Below are 15,697 nucleotides of genomic sequence, written 5' to 3'. Positions count from 1 at the left end.
ATTTTAACTTATCTGGCTAATGATGGATGAGCTGACCTTGTCTTTTAAACCCAGCAGAGAGAAATCCAAGGACTGTCTGATCCAATTTTTTAAAAATCACATTCAGAGGGAAATGTCTCTGGAAGTGTACTTTTTTTTTCAACATTGCCAAAAAGGATAGATGGCAGCAGATGAAGGGGGAGAGATATGTCAAAGGTCGGGGGCTTATGTCCTCGTTTTTTGGCATGGGTTACCAAAGGAAACGCTTTTAATTATCATCTTATCGGTGGAGTGTGTTGAATTGATAGCTCAAACAATTCAAGGATATTCATTAGTTCAAAGCACCTTTCCATTTTGGAAGATGAATCCCGCCTCGATATGCACTTCTGTTCTTTGCTATCTTCCTTCCTTCATGTGATATAATTCGTGTTTCAACAGGATGTTTGTGAGGTCCACTTGGACACGGGACCACTGATTACATGTAGTTGGACAGAAGACAGAAGCCAACAACTTGGCAGGAGTTTTTTTTTTTTTTTTTTTCAAGTCAGAGTGAAACTGAAAAAAATTATGGAAAAGTACAAGTCGGTTCATTATTGATTTGAGCGGGCTCAGCTTTCTCATTGAGCAGACGGACAAAGAGTGGAAGGAGTGAATGGTCCAAGCTGTTCACCTGCAGCTGAGCCAGGATGAATATCAGCCACCTTCTCCTCTTCTGCGTCTTCTCCGGTGAGGCCCGATTGCTCGACTTGCTCTTTAACACGCTGCTTTCGAACATTTTGTTCCTCTCGCTGTATTTTTAACCAGATGTTCTCTGTTTCATTTCACCCCTGTGTCTGCTTCACACTCTGAAAGCTCCCCTTATCCAGCAGGTCAAAAACGATCCACCTCCACTAAACCTCTGAAATTTAATTTTAAATCCCAAATCTTATTATTATTATTCCCTCATTTATCAGACACTTTGTGAATTTTTGTATTTTCCCTTTTCAACAAAACAGAAAGCTTTAATACATCACACCTGTTATCCTTCAGTATACAATGCTCATCTCTTTCTTCGACAGCTTTGTGTTGTGGGGAATCTGGACTCATCAGTGCAAACGGCCCCCTTTTTACCGGACCTGAAGGAGGAAATGGTAGAATTAACTGCCACTTCAATCGGCCAGGCAGCAGGATGTCACTCTGTAGGAACAAATGTAAAGACGAAGACATTCTCATTAGAACAGACAAGAGCTGGGCGAGCAACGGCAAATACAGCATCAGGTATAAAGAGATAAAATCACATGCCGGAGCAATTGTGTCTGTGCTGATCAGAAATCTGACCCAGTCCGACTCAGGATGGTACTTTTGTGGTTTGGGTGGATCAACAGGACGAGATTCATTTGAGGACTTTGAGATCAGAGTTTCAAATGGTGAGTTGACATATTTGGCATGAAAATAAATGACAGCAGACGTAATAAACAGTTGATTTTTGATTTTTTTAGGATGTTTGATGTATAATTGTGAACATGATGAAGTCAAAAGTGTACTTAGAGTGTACAGCATCCTACAGTAAGAACTGATTCCAACTGTTGACTGCTCTTTTTGGGTTTGTTTCTTTCCCCTACAGAACTGTCAGATAGGAATTCCAATTTTATCCTCACAAATATCGAAGGAAAAGAGGTTAAACGTCCATGCAGTCGCTGGATGAATAGAACCGACATGTTCTTCTGTCGGGGGAAATGTGAAAGAGAGGAGGACATTCTCATTGAAACTAATGAGAGCAGCGCTCAGAAAGGCAGATACTCCATCATGCACCAAGAAGGATCCACATTCTCTGTGTTTGCCACAATCACAGATTTGGTGAAGTCTGACTCAGGACAGTACAGATGTGGTTACGGAAAAGCTTCTTCTCCAGAGTCATTTGAAAGTTTCCTGATCCTTGTGGATGGTGATTTTTTTTTCTTTTGGCATTATCATGACAAGTTTTGTGTTGACATTTCATATCTCGAGTTTTCTGCCTTCATTAAGCTGACCAAAAGTCGTTTTTAATGAAACCGACAGCTCCGACCACCAAACCCACAACTAGCTTCAGTTCAGGAAGGTCCACGATGTCGACAGATTTTCCTGAAGCCACCAGCCAGCCATCATCTGCAGGTAAACATCGTGGAGATGTCATTTCTAACTTTACTTTTCAAAACTTTACAGCTTTCCCTCTCTCTGTGCTGATTCAGTATCTGGTTCTTCTCCAGCTGCTTCCAAATCAAACCAAACTCTCAAACATCTCACAACATCAGTTCCATCAGCTTCCACACTGACAACAACACTAACAACACAGAGTTTGAGCTCCAAACCTTCACCAGGTGTCCCTGAACGCACCAACCAGCCTGCAGCTGCAGGTAAAACGTGAAATTTCAAAGTTTAGGGCCAAGATGAAAAACCTGGACCCTTCTTCCAAACTTTACTGCTACGGCTTCTCCTCCTTTCTCTGAAGTAGAGCCTCCTAAAGTTGTGAACGTAGATTTGCATCTTCTTCTTCTTCTTTGTGTTTTCTTTGTTAAAAACTCCAGCTTCTTCAAAATCAAGCCAAACTCTCCAACTTTTCACAAAAGTAGTTCCATCAACAATAACAACAACGACAACACCACCAACAACAACAACACCACCACCAACAACAACGACAACACCACCAACAACAACAACAACAACACCACCACCAACAACAACACCACCACCAACAACAACACCAACAACAACGACAACAACACCACCAACAACAACAACAACAACGCCACCACCAACAACAACAACACCACCACCAACAACAACAACGACACCACCAACAACAACAACGACAACACCCCCAACAACAACAACAACACCACCAACAACAACAACGACAACACCCCCAACAACAACAACAACACCACCAACAACAACAACGACAACACCACCAACAACAACAACAACACCACCAACAACAACAACGACAACACCACCACCAACAACAACAACACCACCACCAACAACAACAACACCACCACCAACAACAACAACACCACCACCACCAACAACACCACCACCAACAACAACGACAACACCACCACCAACAACAACAACAACACCACCACCAACAACAACAACGACAACACCACCACCACCAACAACAACGACAACACCACCACCAACAAGAACACCACCACCACCAACAACAACGACAACACCAACAACACAGAGTTTGAGCTCCGAACCTTCACCAGTTCTCCCTGAACGCACCAACCAGCCTGCAGCTGCAGGTAAAACATCACAGAGATTTACTTTCAGCTTCAATCATTTTCTGACCTTTGCAGCTTTTGTTGGTCACTGTTCTTCTTCTTCCTCTGTAGATTCAGTATCTGGTTCTTATTTGTGTTTTCATTGTGAAAAGCTCCAGCTACCTCAAAATTAAGCTGAACTCTTCGACTTTTTCTCAATCCTATCAGCCTCCAAAAGAACAACGACAACAACAACAACAACAACAACGCAGACTCCAAGCACCCATTCTAGAAGCTCAACAACTTCTCCAGTTTCCCAGAAAGAGAGCCACGACCCAGCAACTGCAGATGCCTATCAGTTTACAGGTGAAGGACAAACTGACCCCACAAAATCTGTCATCTCTACAGAAGAGGTGTGAAAAACTAAAGTGTCCTCCCTCTCTGTCCACACAGCTCAGGATTCTTCCTCCAACATCCCGCCTAATTCTTTGCCCACGGTTGTGGCTGTCTCTTCAGTCGGTGTGACGCTGTTGGCGTCTTCGCTGCTGCTCTTCTACATCCATAAGATGAAGAAGAAAAAAGAGGAGCAACTCTGAGGTGACCGTCGTTAACTGACAAGAATTGAAACATTTCTCTGGATTTTCTCGTGAAAATCCAGAGAAAAAGTATTATTAATATTGGATATCTTTATTGTTATTGGAATAAAACTGGTTGCATATTAAGAGTAACTTCAAACTATCAAACTGAAATTAAAACACGTTGTTTGTATTAACTGTTTATGTTTGTATCTGTGTCTGGGTAATTCAATTAAAAGGTTAAATGACAGTTATTAAGACTTTTGTCACTCCTGCATTTCCTTTGGTACAATTTTTTTCAAACCAAACTGTTTTATTAATATTGTCGATTAAAATGAGAATAATAATAATGACATTTGGGATTTTTTGGAGCTGGATTATTTTGCTGGTAATTCCCCTCACATCCAGAGAGACCTATTGTTTTTTTGGGGAGGGGGTTCCTTCATTTTAATAGCTGGCAGGATGCATGCCAGGAAACGTGATTTATAAAAACAGTATTCATGGTGCCCAAAGGAATAACACACCTTTAAATCTTCTCAGACTGACTGACTGACTCAGAGCCACATTTTTATTTATTTGGAAATCCCTTTAAAGGGAAATATTCAGCCTCAGCAAACAAACAAAAGCTTATTTACATTTTCATTTCCTAAAACATTGATCGCACTTTTGTACACTAATTGTTTTCACTTGCAATTAATTCTATATGTTTCATTATATGTATGTATAGTTATATATTACACATTTATATTTCACATTAATATCATATAGCATATTCAGTGACGTAGTTTTTTTTTTAATATGTGGAAGATTCTTTCTTTTCAGATCAATCAGGGATAAATTAATTATTACACCTTTTTATTTACTGTCCGAAGAATAATTCACAAAAGAGAAAACCAATAAATTTGTTTTAAACATTTTTACTGTTCCTGCCTCTTTGCTGTTAAAAACCTGAAGAATATATTTCTAAAATAAAGGAATAAGTTATCGACAGAGGTCTCTGTTTCCCGGTTTTCAGAGACCTCTGACCAACAAGGCGCCTTCTGGTGCCGTTGAAATAGTCAGTGAGACGGACGGAACCTGGATCAGAGTCCAGAGTCCAGATCGGTCCTGTCGGTCTGAGGGATCCTGGATCAGGTCCAGCTGAGGTCTCAGAGCCCGGATGGGGGAGCAGCAGAGAGTTTCTCCGCTGAAGAACTTCGTGGCCGGGGGGTTCGGAGGAGCCTGTCTGCTGCTGGCTGGACACCCGCTGGACACCATCAAGGTGACGGAGTCAGCTGCTTCTGTTTTAGTTGTCCCATGAGGGAAATGTCGGTGATCAGATGTTGGTGTTAGTTGGATTATCGATAAGCTCAAAATGTCACCAAAGACTTACAGAGAAAAGAAAAATTATTCATTTCTACAATCTGAAATATGAAAAATAACCACTTTAATATGACAAAAAAACAAAAACATGCATCTCATTTTTGCACTTGTTCAATGTTCAATCAACATACTCCATTCAGTTGAGTTCAGAATATATATATACATATTTCTTCTTGATAAACTATCTAAACGAATAGTTGCAGCCTGATTTCTGAGAAAAACAACAGCTGAAACCAGAATATGTTAATTTACTGTTGATGGATTGATCAGGTCATAAGTCCAGCTCTAATAAACACTGGAGTCGGAGGCTGCAGGTTCATCTCTCCAGTCACAATCTAATTTCTATTTCAGTGGCCGTGGAGGACAGAGAGGTCGGGGGGTCGTGGTCACAGCTGTCTATTCATAGCTAAACTCTCCACGTGAATTCTCCTATCGTTGTTGTTGTCATTGGTTTGTGTTTGTTTCTTTACTCTCTTATTTTGTAGCTTGATGCTGCTTCATACGACAGTGGATCAGGTTTTACACAGTGCCCCCCCCCCCCCCCCCCCCCCCCCGTCAGACACACAGAACACAACCTGCAGCCGCCCTGTTTGTTTATCAGCCATCAGACATTGATGGGTGTTTCCTTTATCATGTCGCTCACTCCCAACAATCCTTCGCTCCTGAAAAGTTCATCAGTCAGCAGAAAGACCAATTTGTTTGTGTAGCACAAAGAGGTCAACGTGCTTAACAGACGAAAACAGACAGACATAAAAGGAGCATTAAAACAAAGACAGAGATGATTAAATGGATGTGATTTAACAGAGCAAAGAGCAAAAATGACTCAGAAGAGAGCAGAGCAGCTTTTAGTCAGTAACACTTTGGGCTGATTGTAGAGGTGTAGAGGTGTGTGTGTGTGTGTGTGTTTCAGCTTCCTGACTGATTGTGTTCTGCAGGTGAGGCTTCAAACGCAGCCCAAAGCTTCCTGCGCTCAGCATGTGCTCTACACAGGAACGTACGACTGCTTCCGCAAGACTGTGTCCAAAGAGGTCAACACACACACACGTTTAGTCCAGTTGGGATGGAAAAGCGCCCACATATGCTAACTTTGTGTGTGTGTGTGTGTGTACAGGGTATCCTTGGCCTGTATAAAGGGATGGGGGCCCCCCTGGCTGGCGTGGCTCCGATGATGGCCATCAGTTTCTTTGGCTTCGGTTTGGGAAAACAGCTCCAGCAGACGGATCCTGACAAACCCCTGATGTCAGTGAACGCACACACACTCAGTGATCTTGTAATACCTAGAAAAGGAGCTCTATATATAACCACCTGCTGTCATTCACCTATCAGCTACACCCCCCTCCTCGTGTTACCCTGCCCCCTCCCCGTCTCTTTATATTTATACATGTGTACAGTATGCAGCAGTGTCACACGAGCTGTCGTCCTGGCGTTTCTCAGAACAACATCCAGCCCCCCCCGTCCCTCCTGCCCCCCTCCCTGGCGACACTCCACGTCCATTTTTTGTGTGTTACGTCTTATTGTTGAGAGTAGAAAAGTTGGAAAGTTGGCCTTTCATCAGCTGCTTGCACACTCTGCTCTGTTTTTGAGGCCTCACAAATCTGAGATTGAATAATATGCAGACTTTTGTACTTTTTAAATCCGCCCATTCATCCGCAGCTGGTTAATCTGAGGTAACCTGGGTAGTCCCAGGTGACCGAAGAAAAAAAACATCCTCGACTTTTTCAAGCTCCGTTTTCCTCCGAGGGGTTCCCAGGTCAGATGAGATGTTTAACTCATCTTCGAGCTCAGGGAGTCGAACCGCTTCATCACGCTCCTCTTAGTGTATTCGTGTTTTCTGAATGTGATTCTGTTGTGTTGTGTGCAGGCACAGTCAAATCTTCCTGTCGGGCTGCCTGGCAGGCGTCTTCACTACGGTGATCGTGGCTCCAGGAGAGAGGATCAAATGTTTACTGCAGGTAACATTTACTGCATCTTCCAACAGAACAGCAGGTCTCTGTATTAACCAACCGCCTCATCAAGAGGATTCTGTTTCTGCGTGTTTTCCTTCCACAGTCTAAAGACATTTTTGGGTAAAACACGTCTTTACTTAATCTCCGTGCACTTGTTGAATAGATGCAGCACTTTGAATATCAAATTCAGATAATGTTTGAAAAGTTCATATGTTTTGAAATCGATCTGAACTACGCAGCGATGCCTGGTGTTTACGCTGCACGGAGCGCTAATGTTTTGAGATACTGGATTTTTTAACCTTGGGCGACGATCATTAAAAATAAAACACACGGAAAAAGTCTCAAATTACAAAAAGTGAATAATGTATCATGATGTTGTATGTTTTCCCTCAGGAGTTGGTGCAGACCAAAAACAGAGATAAAAGGCGGCTCATCGGACTCATATTCAGATCAAATACAGGCAATCAGTTGTTGTTGTTGTGTTAAAAAAGAATTACAAACGATTCAAACAGGATGATTAAAGGTGGTGACGTGTGTTTTCCAGGTGCAGGCCAGCAGCAGCCAATCCAAGTACGCAGGCCCTCTTGACTGTGCAGTCAGGCTCTATAAGGAGCAGGGGATCCGCAGTGTCTACAAAGGGACTGTGCTTACTCTCATTAGAGGTACTCTTATCTGTGGCGTGTGTTTGCAGGTGTGATAGTTGAATCCAAAGGGCAGCATGGATTAACAGCCCCCTGGCCCCCATCTCTCTCTATCAGATGTGCCTTCTAATGGTTTGTACTTCCTGACGTACGAATACCTCAAAAACTTCCTGACACCTGAGGGTCAAAGGTCAGTAACCATGGGTACGGTCCGTACGCCTGCAGAGGACAAAGATCTTTGTTTTACGTGTGTGTTTGTGTGTCTTTATGGGTTTAGTGTGTCCCAGCTCAGCACTCCCAACATCCTCCTGGCCGGCGGCGTAGCCGGGATATTAAACTGGACCATCGCTCTCCCTCCAGACGTCCTCAAATCCAACTTTCAGACAGGTTAGAGCCGTAGAGCTCCTCCAGCTTGTTCAAGGTTAAAGAGGCGAAAATAGACAAATGCTCTCTGCTGCAAACTTCACGCTCATGTGTTGTGCAGAAGATCACATTTTGCAATCTATCTCATGACCATCAGGAGGCGACTCCATCGGGTGTACAAAGTACAGATTGTATTGAAGTCTATGTGAAAATAGGGCGACGTTCCACGTGAAGTATCAGCTCAGTAAACATTTTCCTACTGAGTTTCCTAACGAATGTCCCATTTAGAGGAAAACAGACCATAAAGCAGCGTAAAGCATGTGGCTACTGTCTGATTGACAGACTTTACCACCAATCGGGATGGAGTACACAGCAGGACAGCTCCACCTTCTCCTCCAAATATGGTTTCCTCAAGTAAAAAAAGAAATATCCACATGTTCGACGGACAAATTACATACTGGATGCTTTAAAGTAAAGTTTACTTCCACTGCAGCATGCAGTCTGTCCCCCAAAGTCCCCCAAAGAAATGAAAAGAAAAAATTACATTGGTTACGTTAGCATGAAGAGAGGAAGACGGAAGCTTTGAATAATTTCCCAAAAGGGCCATGTGGTAGTCCGTCTCCGTCTCCAGGTTCACCAAACGCTCTGAATACTGATAAAACTGTGTTAGAGGTTCACAGAACACTTAACACATAAAGCACAAACAAAGAAGTAAATGTCCTGAAACTTTGTGTGAGTTTAGCTGCAGATGGAAAGTACAGAGGTCTGGTGGACGTCCTGAGAACGCTGCTACGAGAAGAAGGACCTAAAGGCCTGTATAAGGGATTTAACGCCGTCTTTCTCAGAGCCTTCCCTGCCAACGCGGTAACGTTACATCTCCTCTTCCTCTCGTCACCACCACTGGCCTTTATCTCCTCACTGACCTCATTCTCTCCCGCTCTCTCAGGCCTGTTTTCTGGGGTTCGAGGTGGCGCTAAAAGGATTAAACGTGCTTGCTCCCAGTTGGTGAGATAAGCCAGTTTGTCTGTAACTGGTCTCAAGTCTGGCCCCGGACCTCACCGAGATAAAGCTCTGAGCTTCTTACGTCTGTAAGAAGCTTTGTACTCTTAAATGTATCTTACATTTAATTTTACAAATTAATTATCTTAATTGTGACCATGATGTTATTCTCACTTCTTGTGAGCAGTGCTATAATGAACATGCACATTCATGAATGTATGATTTGGAGATGGCGTCTGTTTGGTAATGTTTTCTAGGAAAAAGACACTTCTTACCTTTTTCACAGATTTTTTTCACACACTAATTACGATGTTTGTATAATGCCAGATAAAGAAATTAGGCTTTCTTAGTTTCCTATGGATTTAAATATGTTTTTGAATGAACAAAGTCATTGTGAATATATCTGGGGCGAGTGGGTTTGTTTGGCTCGTGCACAGGCGAGGGGAGGAGTTTTGTAAGCTTTGAGAATAAAGTTTTTAAATAAGGAGTTTTATGTCCTTTTTCAAATATTCGGCTGGATTTCCAATCAAGGTTGTCTGTTTGGCAGTTACTTTGTGATATTTTCTGATATTCTGCCCCAGTAAAACACAATTAAAAGAAATGATCAGCATCTTGTGGCAGCTGCATTATATGGGCCTGTCTTGTTGAGGCAAACTTATGTTTACACTCATACTGCTGTTGAATTCAGACACAGTTTCTGGGACCGAAGCCGAAGCAGTGCAGGACTCTCCAGTCCAGCTCAATGTTGCCCCCCGGTGAGCCAAATCGACACACTGATCATTGACCCAGACTACAAATTCACAGAGGTCTTTCTCAATCAAATATTTATTTTGGGATCGTTCCAAGAAAATCTATTATTCTGGAATGAAAATGTTTTTATGGCACAGTATAATGTAGTGCTGCTGTATCTGCTGTAATAAAGAGTAGAGTTTTAGAATTGTGATTGTTTTGCCACTATCTTTATTTTTTTCTAAATAAATAGTTTTCAGCTGTTGTCTGATAAATTTTTTATTGAAATGCTATAGAAACAAAGGTATTGTCATAATTATTGTGTGGTAGGCTTGTGGGGGGACCAAGCTCGGAAAAATGGGGAGGGCTGTGAGTGGAAGGGCATCCGGTGTAAAAACTGTGGTGACCCTAAATAGTGGAAAAGAGAAAAACAATTAAAGCTATTGTTTATTTTCTTTTATAATTTGTTTTTATTATTCTTGCAAATAAATAAATACATTTCCATCTTATTTTTATATATTATTATTATTATTAATAACATATTATATATTGTACAGTTTGCTCGTTGATAAATGTATCCCGTGCAAAATTCAACATCAAATGAGTTCATTTTATTCCTGAATAATTCAAATGAAGGGGAAATAGAAAAGAGGAGCTCCTCACGCCAGAAACAGTTCACCTTTGGCCTACTTCACAGCCTACATTTCCCATGAATCTATTTCTCCTCAGTGGAGCCGCTATAGGACTAAACATGACCTCCTATAATTTTATTTCTGAATCTTTAAATCTTGAAAACGCAGTAAAAGTAAATAAAAATAAATAAAAATAAAAACACGTTGTTCGAAACACGCAGCATACAGTTAGAGTCTCCGTTCACAAAGACTACAATACCCACAATTCAGCGCGGGGCTTTAATTTCCGGTGTTGGTGACTGTCAGCAGGAGGAAGCTGAAGTTGAGGTACATTTTCCATCTTCTGCTGTCTTTTCTTCACTTTCTGTGTTTTAAGCTGTTTTAACGTGTTAAAAGAGGTTCAGTGTGTCAACACAACGTGTTATCTGTGAGTTAAAGTTATATTTAAAGTGTGTAAAAGCGGCGATTTGTTGGCCATTTTGACGCGATCACGGTGAAAAACACAGTTAAAGCGGAAAACGGCAGCTCACACCAATAAATCCTCTTTATTTTATTTTAGTTTATCTTCTTCACACAATCAGCGTTTTATGGCTCCAACTGCGGAGTAAACTTTGTTTGGCATGCTAACACAGCTAGCTGCTGATGTCCTGACCTCAGCCTCGGGTCAAAGCGTGTTAGATGATTCAGTGTTTTTGCTTTTTATCCGAAGAAAGTCAAGATAGATTCACCACTCTGGATGTGAGTATTCTGTGAGATTAAACTGGTTAATTTCAGGCTTTTGGTTTTTTTGTGTTTTATTTCTAGGATTTTTTATTTTTTTTAGTTTGTTTGTTAACAAACAAATGAGAAGACAACCGAGAAAGAGCTGTTGTGTAAAGCAATGGTGATAGTTATAATCAATCACATCAGTCTTAAATACACAAAAACAACAGCTAAAAAGAGACACAAAACAATTTTAGTCGACAAAATGAAAATACTTCAGAAAGACACGAAACAAATAACCGGATGAAATTGCACTCCCAAAAAATAAGGACATCCAAAAACCATTTATGAAATATCTATGAAATAACAAACTAATAAAAGATACAAAACAAGTAAAAGTAGATGCAAAAGGTGATCATTAAAAATACAAAATAACTTGAGTCTGTCTGAGCTGACTTTAGCTGGAGTGACAGACTGTTGTTGCCTTTGTCAGGTTAAGTTGTGTGGATGTAGTGTCTGTGGAGAGCCGTGATGCCCCTGGAGGTCAGATGGCCGTTCCCATGCCGCCCTGCGTTGGCATGGAGGATCTCCAGCTCACTGGTCATGGGCATGGTGGGCTCCTATTCATACTTGTGGACCAGTAAGTTGGATACAAACTGGCAGCGTCAGTCCACCAAAAATCTAAAATAAGTCATCTCGCTTTCTCACTGGCTCTCGTTTTTTTCCACTCTCCATCTTCAGAGTACATGAACTGTTTGACCGTCCACAACCACGAGGTTTTGTTGGACCTGATTGACCAGAGACCATCTGACACACCCCTCATCACTCTGTGCAATCACCAGTCCTGTATGGACGACCCACACATCTGGGGTAAGGACAGATACACAATCTGAAAGCACGCAATACTGTCAGTCTGCAACATCGGAAATAATCCAGTCTGTTTTTCAACAGGTGCCCTGAAGTTCAGGCATGTGTGGAACTTCAACAAGATGCGGTGGTGAGTTTTATCATTTCTTCACCACCTGGTCAAAAATTGTTTTATTTGTGTGTTTTTGGATAATGAGTAATTCCCTGGCTGTAACTGGACAGGACCCCGACAGCATCTGACATCTGCTTCACCAAAGAGCTGCACTCCAGGTTTTTCAGCCGTGGAAAGTGCATTCCTGTCTGCAGAGGTGAGAGTTGCCTCAGTTGTTTGTATGCTGCCTGAGCTGAGTGTTACTTCCTGTTGGATTAACAGTTGTGATTCCTTTAGGCGACGGTGTTTACCAAAAGGGTATGGATTTTGTTCTGGAGAAGCTGAACAAAGGAGAATGGGTGCACATTTTTCCAGAAGGTATGTAAAACCCTCCTGCTCTCTGAGGCCTTTAGATTTAGTTTTTATTTCAGTGGGAATAAGAGCTTCTGTCTTGTTCCTTCTTTAACAGGAAAAATCAACATGACTGAAGAATTCATACGACTAAAGTGGGGTGAGCACAGCGCATGTCTTCCACCAGAATGACAGCATGCAGTCAGAGAATGTAGATAACAGTCTAAAGATGAATGCTGCGGACACTCTGCACTGATCATTCATGATATTATCACCACTGACAGGTAAAAGTTAGAACAGTGACAGCAGTGTGTGCACCATCTTAAACCTGTTTCAGACCAAGTCCATCCCTTCATGGAAACATGGCAGTGGCCTGTTTCAGCAGGATAATGCTCCCTGTCACACTGCAACAACAGTTCAGGAATTCAATTCTGCATCTGTCAGATGGGCTGAACAAACAAGTCTGATCTATAAAGGCCATAACTCACAACTGCCAGGATTGAAAGGATCTGATGTTTACACCAGAGGCCTCGACAGGTCAGGGCTGTTGTGGTGGGCCTGCATAATGTGAGCTTGTTGGTCATAATGTTATGGCTGATCAGTGTATTAAAGTGTGTGCGTGAATGTCACATCTCACTGTTGAAGTGATTCCATGTGATTAAAGGGTAAATGTTTGTGTTTTAGGTGTGGGCCGGTTGATAGCAGAGTGTTCCCTTAATCCGATCATCCTGCCCCTCTGGCATGTGGGTGAGTGACCACCAATCACCACATGACAGCACGCCTCAGATGGGTTAACCTCCAGGAAGCATCAGGAAAGAAGCGGTAGCTTAAAGTGTGTAATCGTTCTTCTCTCTGCTCTGCCTTTGTCTCAGGTTTGAATGATGTTCTGCCGAACGTGACGCCCTACATTCCTCGGACTGGCAAGGTAGGAACACTGAGATATAACACCAGCATCGTCATTTATCAAGGTAGTTTTCTTTAGATGTGCTGTAGATGTAACTGGTGGTTTACTTTTAGAAAATCACAGTCCTGGTGGGGAAACCGTTCAGTGTGAAAGAGCTTGTTGAATCCCTTCGAGCTGAAAACAAGAGCCAGGTGAGGACTGAATGGATTTCACATCCACAGATTGAGTATAGTGGAACTATTACTGCATTTTATGATGAAGTTAATATATATTGTGTACAGGATTTGTGGATAATTGTAACAAATTCATGACAAAGCAGTCACCGTCCCCCAAAGCCGCCCAGCTTGGCTCTTGCAGGATTTAGTTTCTCTGAGTTTTTACCTGAAATCTGCTAACCTGACCTCCAGCGATATGTCAGAAAAGGAGAGAGAGACAGTAGAAGAAAATATTGCAGATTATTGAGTATTTATCCTTCTCTGGATTTGTCTTTCAGCTGGAGATGAGAAAAACCTTGACTGATTTCATCCAGGTGGAGTTCAGGAGCCTTAGAGCCCAGGCCGAGGCTCTCCACGCACAGATATCCACAAAATCCTGAACGACAAGAAGAACTTTACCCTAAAACTGAGGGTAATGCCTTTTACCTGCTTTTACCTCATCTTGGTATCCACACCCTTTACTGCACTTGAACTGAAGAACATTTAGATCTTTTTTGTGATCACCATGAGTGGAAAAACAGGTTAGGTTTGAGTTACGTGAAATCATAACAATCCATGCTGGCAGTTGCTGAAAATGTCCTGAAGACTGAGACATGAATTAGAATTCTTGGAGCCCCTCATCTGAATTTTGACGGCAGATTGGCCTTGAAGGAATTGCAATATTGTGCTGCTAACTAATAATAATAATACATTTCGTTTGTAGAGCACTTTTAACAGGACAGACAAGTAACAGCGTGAAGGTACAGAAATGACAAAAAGGTTATTCCACTGCTGTCTTGCCAGCACCATCAGCCAAGTTCTAGGTGTAAGGAGCTGCATCAATTTTGGGCAATTCCACACATCATGATTTATCAGATGCCAACTTTTAGTGCCAATGGGAAGTAGCTATGTGTTGGAAATGTTGGGTTAGCATTAGCAACAACTTAGTCCAGTTTGTGGTGATGGGGAGTGAACGGTAACACCGGACTGAATCCCTCCTGTGTGTGCAGCTGATTTAAACACAGTGACGAATTAGCAGATTCCATCTCTGCGTTGACGACAACTGTGTGGAGTGTGACCACACAATGTGAAATCACTCTATTTGCTGTAATATTTGGCATATACAATTAATGTAGACATTATGAATTTTAAAAATATTAGTGTTAGATGTAACATACATAAGTTATTGAATGTTGAGGCTTTGCAGAATGTAAAGTTACTACATTACACAAAACTGCTGTTTGATGAAATGTTAAATATTCTTATACAATTTGCTCCTCTGTGCTTGGACGCATGGAGTGGTACAGATTTATAACAGATGGTAAATGTACCATTTTATCTTTTCTCTTTCGTCCTTAAGGCTCTAAACCTATCAAAAGTACAGTAACACATCCCCAAATGTCACAGTGCATCCTGCTAATCCTGTAAATCTCTCCAATCAAACCATTTCTTAGTTTTGTTGATGGCTCCTTTTTGATAAAATACAAAGTTTTCTGTCAATCTTGTTCTCTGAATGCTATCACAGGACTATAGAACCTAATTTATCACAGAGGTCAGGTGCTTTTTTAGGGGAGGGAAGGTCAGGGCTAAGTGATTGTTGGTTTCTTTTTTAATTCATGTATAAATGTAATTCCTTACTGTGATTACCACTCTTTCCTACTGTAAGTGAATGCCAATAAAATATTTCACTTTTTTTAAATTTTACACTTTGTGCTCGTGTATGGCTCATGAGCTTGAACCTTCAGCTGATCAAAACACTACAAAAGCAGAAAAAGATAAAATCTTATCTTCAGCTTTAGACTGTGACCAATGAATTCAGAGTCTACAAAAACAAAGAATAACTTTTTTCTCCATTTGTTAATTTTCAGCTAATGATTCTGTTAGTTCATCATTATAAAGTAAAACTACAAACTGTGAAAGGAACTACAGACAAGTCAGAATAAAAACAAACCCTAAACACAAAATTAGGAATAATAGTCTCCAATAAAGACAAATAATAAATAACAGACTCAAAGAAGATATAATGCAAAATGGGAACAAAAAATACCAAGGCAAATAAAATACACTAACAACAGAGATAATATAAGATATTGCAAATTAAGCATGACAAAGAATAAACTGACAACAAAGAGACA

The 15,697-nt window shown here is 41.3% G+C and overlaps 3 protein-coding genes across 4 annotated transcripts; all 3 read left to right on the top strand.

The window, feature by feature from the left end:
* The first annotated feature begins 612 nt into the window (after nt 1-612).
* Nucleotides 613-3,881, top strand: LOC115045758 (uncharacterized). 2 transcript variants are annotated; one of them, XM_029505607.1, is made up of 6 exons: nt 613-705; nt 1,038-1,385; nt 1,583-1,903; nt 2,017-2,109; nt 3,435-3,572; nt 3,660-3,881. In XM_029505607.1, the coding sequence occupies exons 1-6, from the start codon at nt 666-668 to the stop codon at nt 3,800-3,802; spliced, it is 1,083 nt and encodes a 360-aa protein (XP_029361467.1). In that variant the 5' UTR covers nt 613-665; the 3' UTR covers nt 3,803-3,881. The 2 variants fall into 2 exon arrangements, 1 of the variants encoding a protein (XP_029361467.1); XR_003840902.1 differs by lacking the exons at nt 613-705; nt 1,038-1,385; nt 1,583-1,903; nt 2,017-2,109 and adding an exon at nt 3,097-3,248.
* A 983-nt stretch (nt 3,882-4,864) lies between these two features.
* On the top strand, nt 4,865-10,039 carry LOC115046369 (mitochondrial carnitine/acylcarnitine carrier protein). The gene is made up of 9 exons (XM_029506692.1): nt 4,865-5,042; nt 6,079-6,171; nt 6,255-6,382; nt 7,005-7,095; nt 7,634-7,751; nt 7,848-7,920; nt 8,008-8,117; nt 8,836-8,957; nt 9,040-10,039. The coding sequence occupies exons 1-9, from the start codon at nt 4,941-4,943 to the stop codon at nt 9,100-9,102; spliced, it is 900 nt and encodes a 299-aa protein (XP_029362552.1). The 5' UTR covers nt 4,865-4,940; the 3' UTR covers nt 9,103-10,039.
* A 698-nt stretch (nt 10,040-10,737) lies between these two features.
* tafazzin (tafazzin, phospholipid-lysophospholipid transacylase) lies at nt 10,738-15,266 on the top strand. The gene is made up of 11 exons (XM_029506358.1): nt 10,738-10,780; nt 11,649-11,795; nt 11,897-12,025; nt 12,107-12,152; nt 12,245-12,330; nt 12,411-12,491; nt 12,583-12,624; nt 13,149-13,211; nt 13,337-13,389; nt 13,482-13,559; nt 13,862-15,266. Exons 2-11 carry the CDS (start codon nt 11,687-11,689, stop codon nt 13,961-13,963), a joined length of 789 nt encoding a protein of 262 aa, XP_029362218.1. The 5' UTR covers nt 10,738-10,780; nt 11,649-11,686; the 3' UTR covers nt 13,964-15,266.
* Nucleotides 15,267-15,697: the final 431 nt, after the last annotated feature.

This window comes from Echeneis naucrates, chromosome 7, assembly GCF_900963305.1.
Source record: "Echeneis naucrates chromosome 7, fEcheNa1.1, whole genome shotgun sequence".
In the NCBI taxonomy this organism is placed as follows: Eukaryota; Metazoa; Chordata; class Actinopteri; order Carangiformes; family Echeneidae; genus Echeneis; species Echeneis naucrates.
This window is presented reverse-complemented; position numbering and strand designations above follow the sequence as displayed.

Bases quoted from the DNA above. Each gene is read 5' to 3' on its own strand.
- LOC115045758 (XM_029505607.1), top strand. From the start codon at position 666: ATGAATATCAGCCACCTTCTCCTCTTCTGCGTCTTCTCCG. The intron at 706-1,037 runs GTGAGGCCCGAT...TTTCTTCGACAG, and splicing joins CCTCTTCTGCGTCTTCTCCG to CTTTGTGTTGTGGGGAATCT. The intron at 2,110-3,434 runs GTAAACATCGTG...CAATCCTATCAG, and splicing joins CAGCCAGCCATCATCTGCAG to CCTCCAAAAGAACAACGACA.
- LOC115046369 (XM_029506692.1), top strand. From the start codon at position 4,941: ATGGGGGAGCAGCAGAGAGTTTCTCCGCTGAAGAACTTCGTGGCCGGG. The intron at 6,383-7,004 runs GTCAGTGAACGC...TGTTGTGTGCAG, and splicing joins GATCCTGACAAACCCCTGAT to GCACAGTCAAATCTTCCTGT. The intron at 7,096-7,633 runs GTAACATTTACT...TGTGTTTTCCAG, and splicing joins GGATCAAATGTTTACTGCAG to GTGCAGGCCAGCAGCAGCCA.
- tafazzin (XM_029506358.1), top strand. From the start codon at position 11,687: ATGCCCCTGGAGGTCAGATGGCCGTTCCCATGCCGCCCTGCGTTGGCA. The intron at 12,026-12,106 runs GTAAGGACAGAT...GTTTTTCAACAG, and splicing joins GGACGACCCACACATCTGGG to GTGCCCTGAAGTTCAGGCAT. The intron at 13,560-13,861 runs GTGAGGACTGAA...TTTGTCTTTCAG, and splicing joins GAGCTGAAAACAAGAGCCAG to CTGGAGATGAGAAAAACCTT.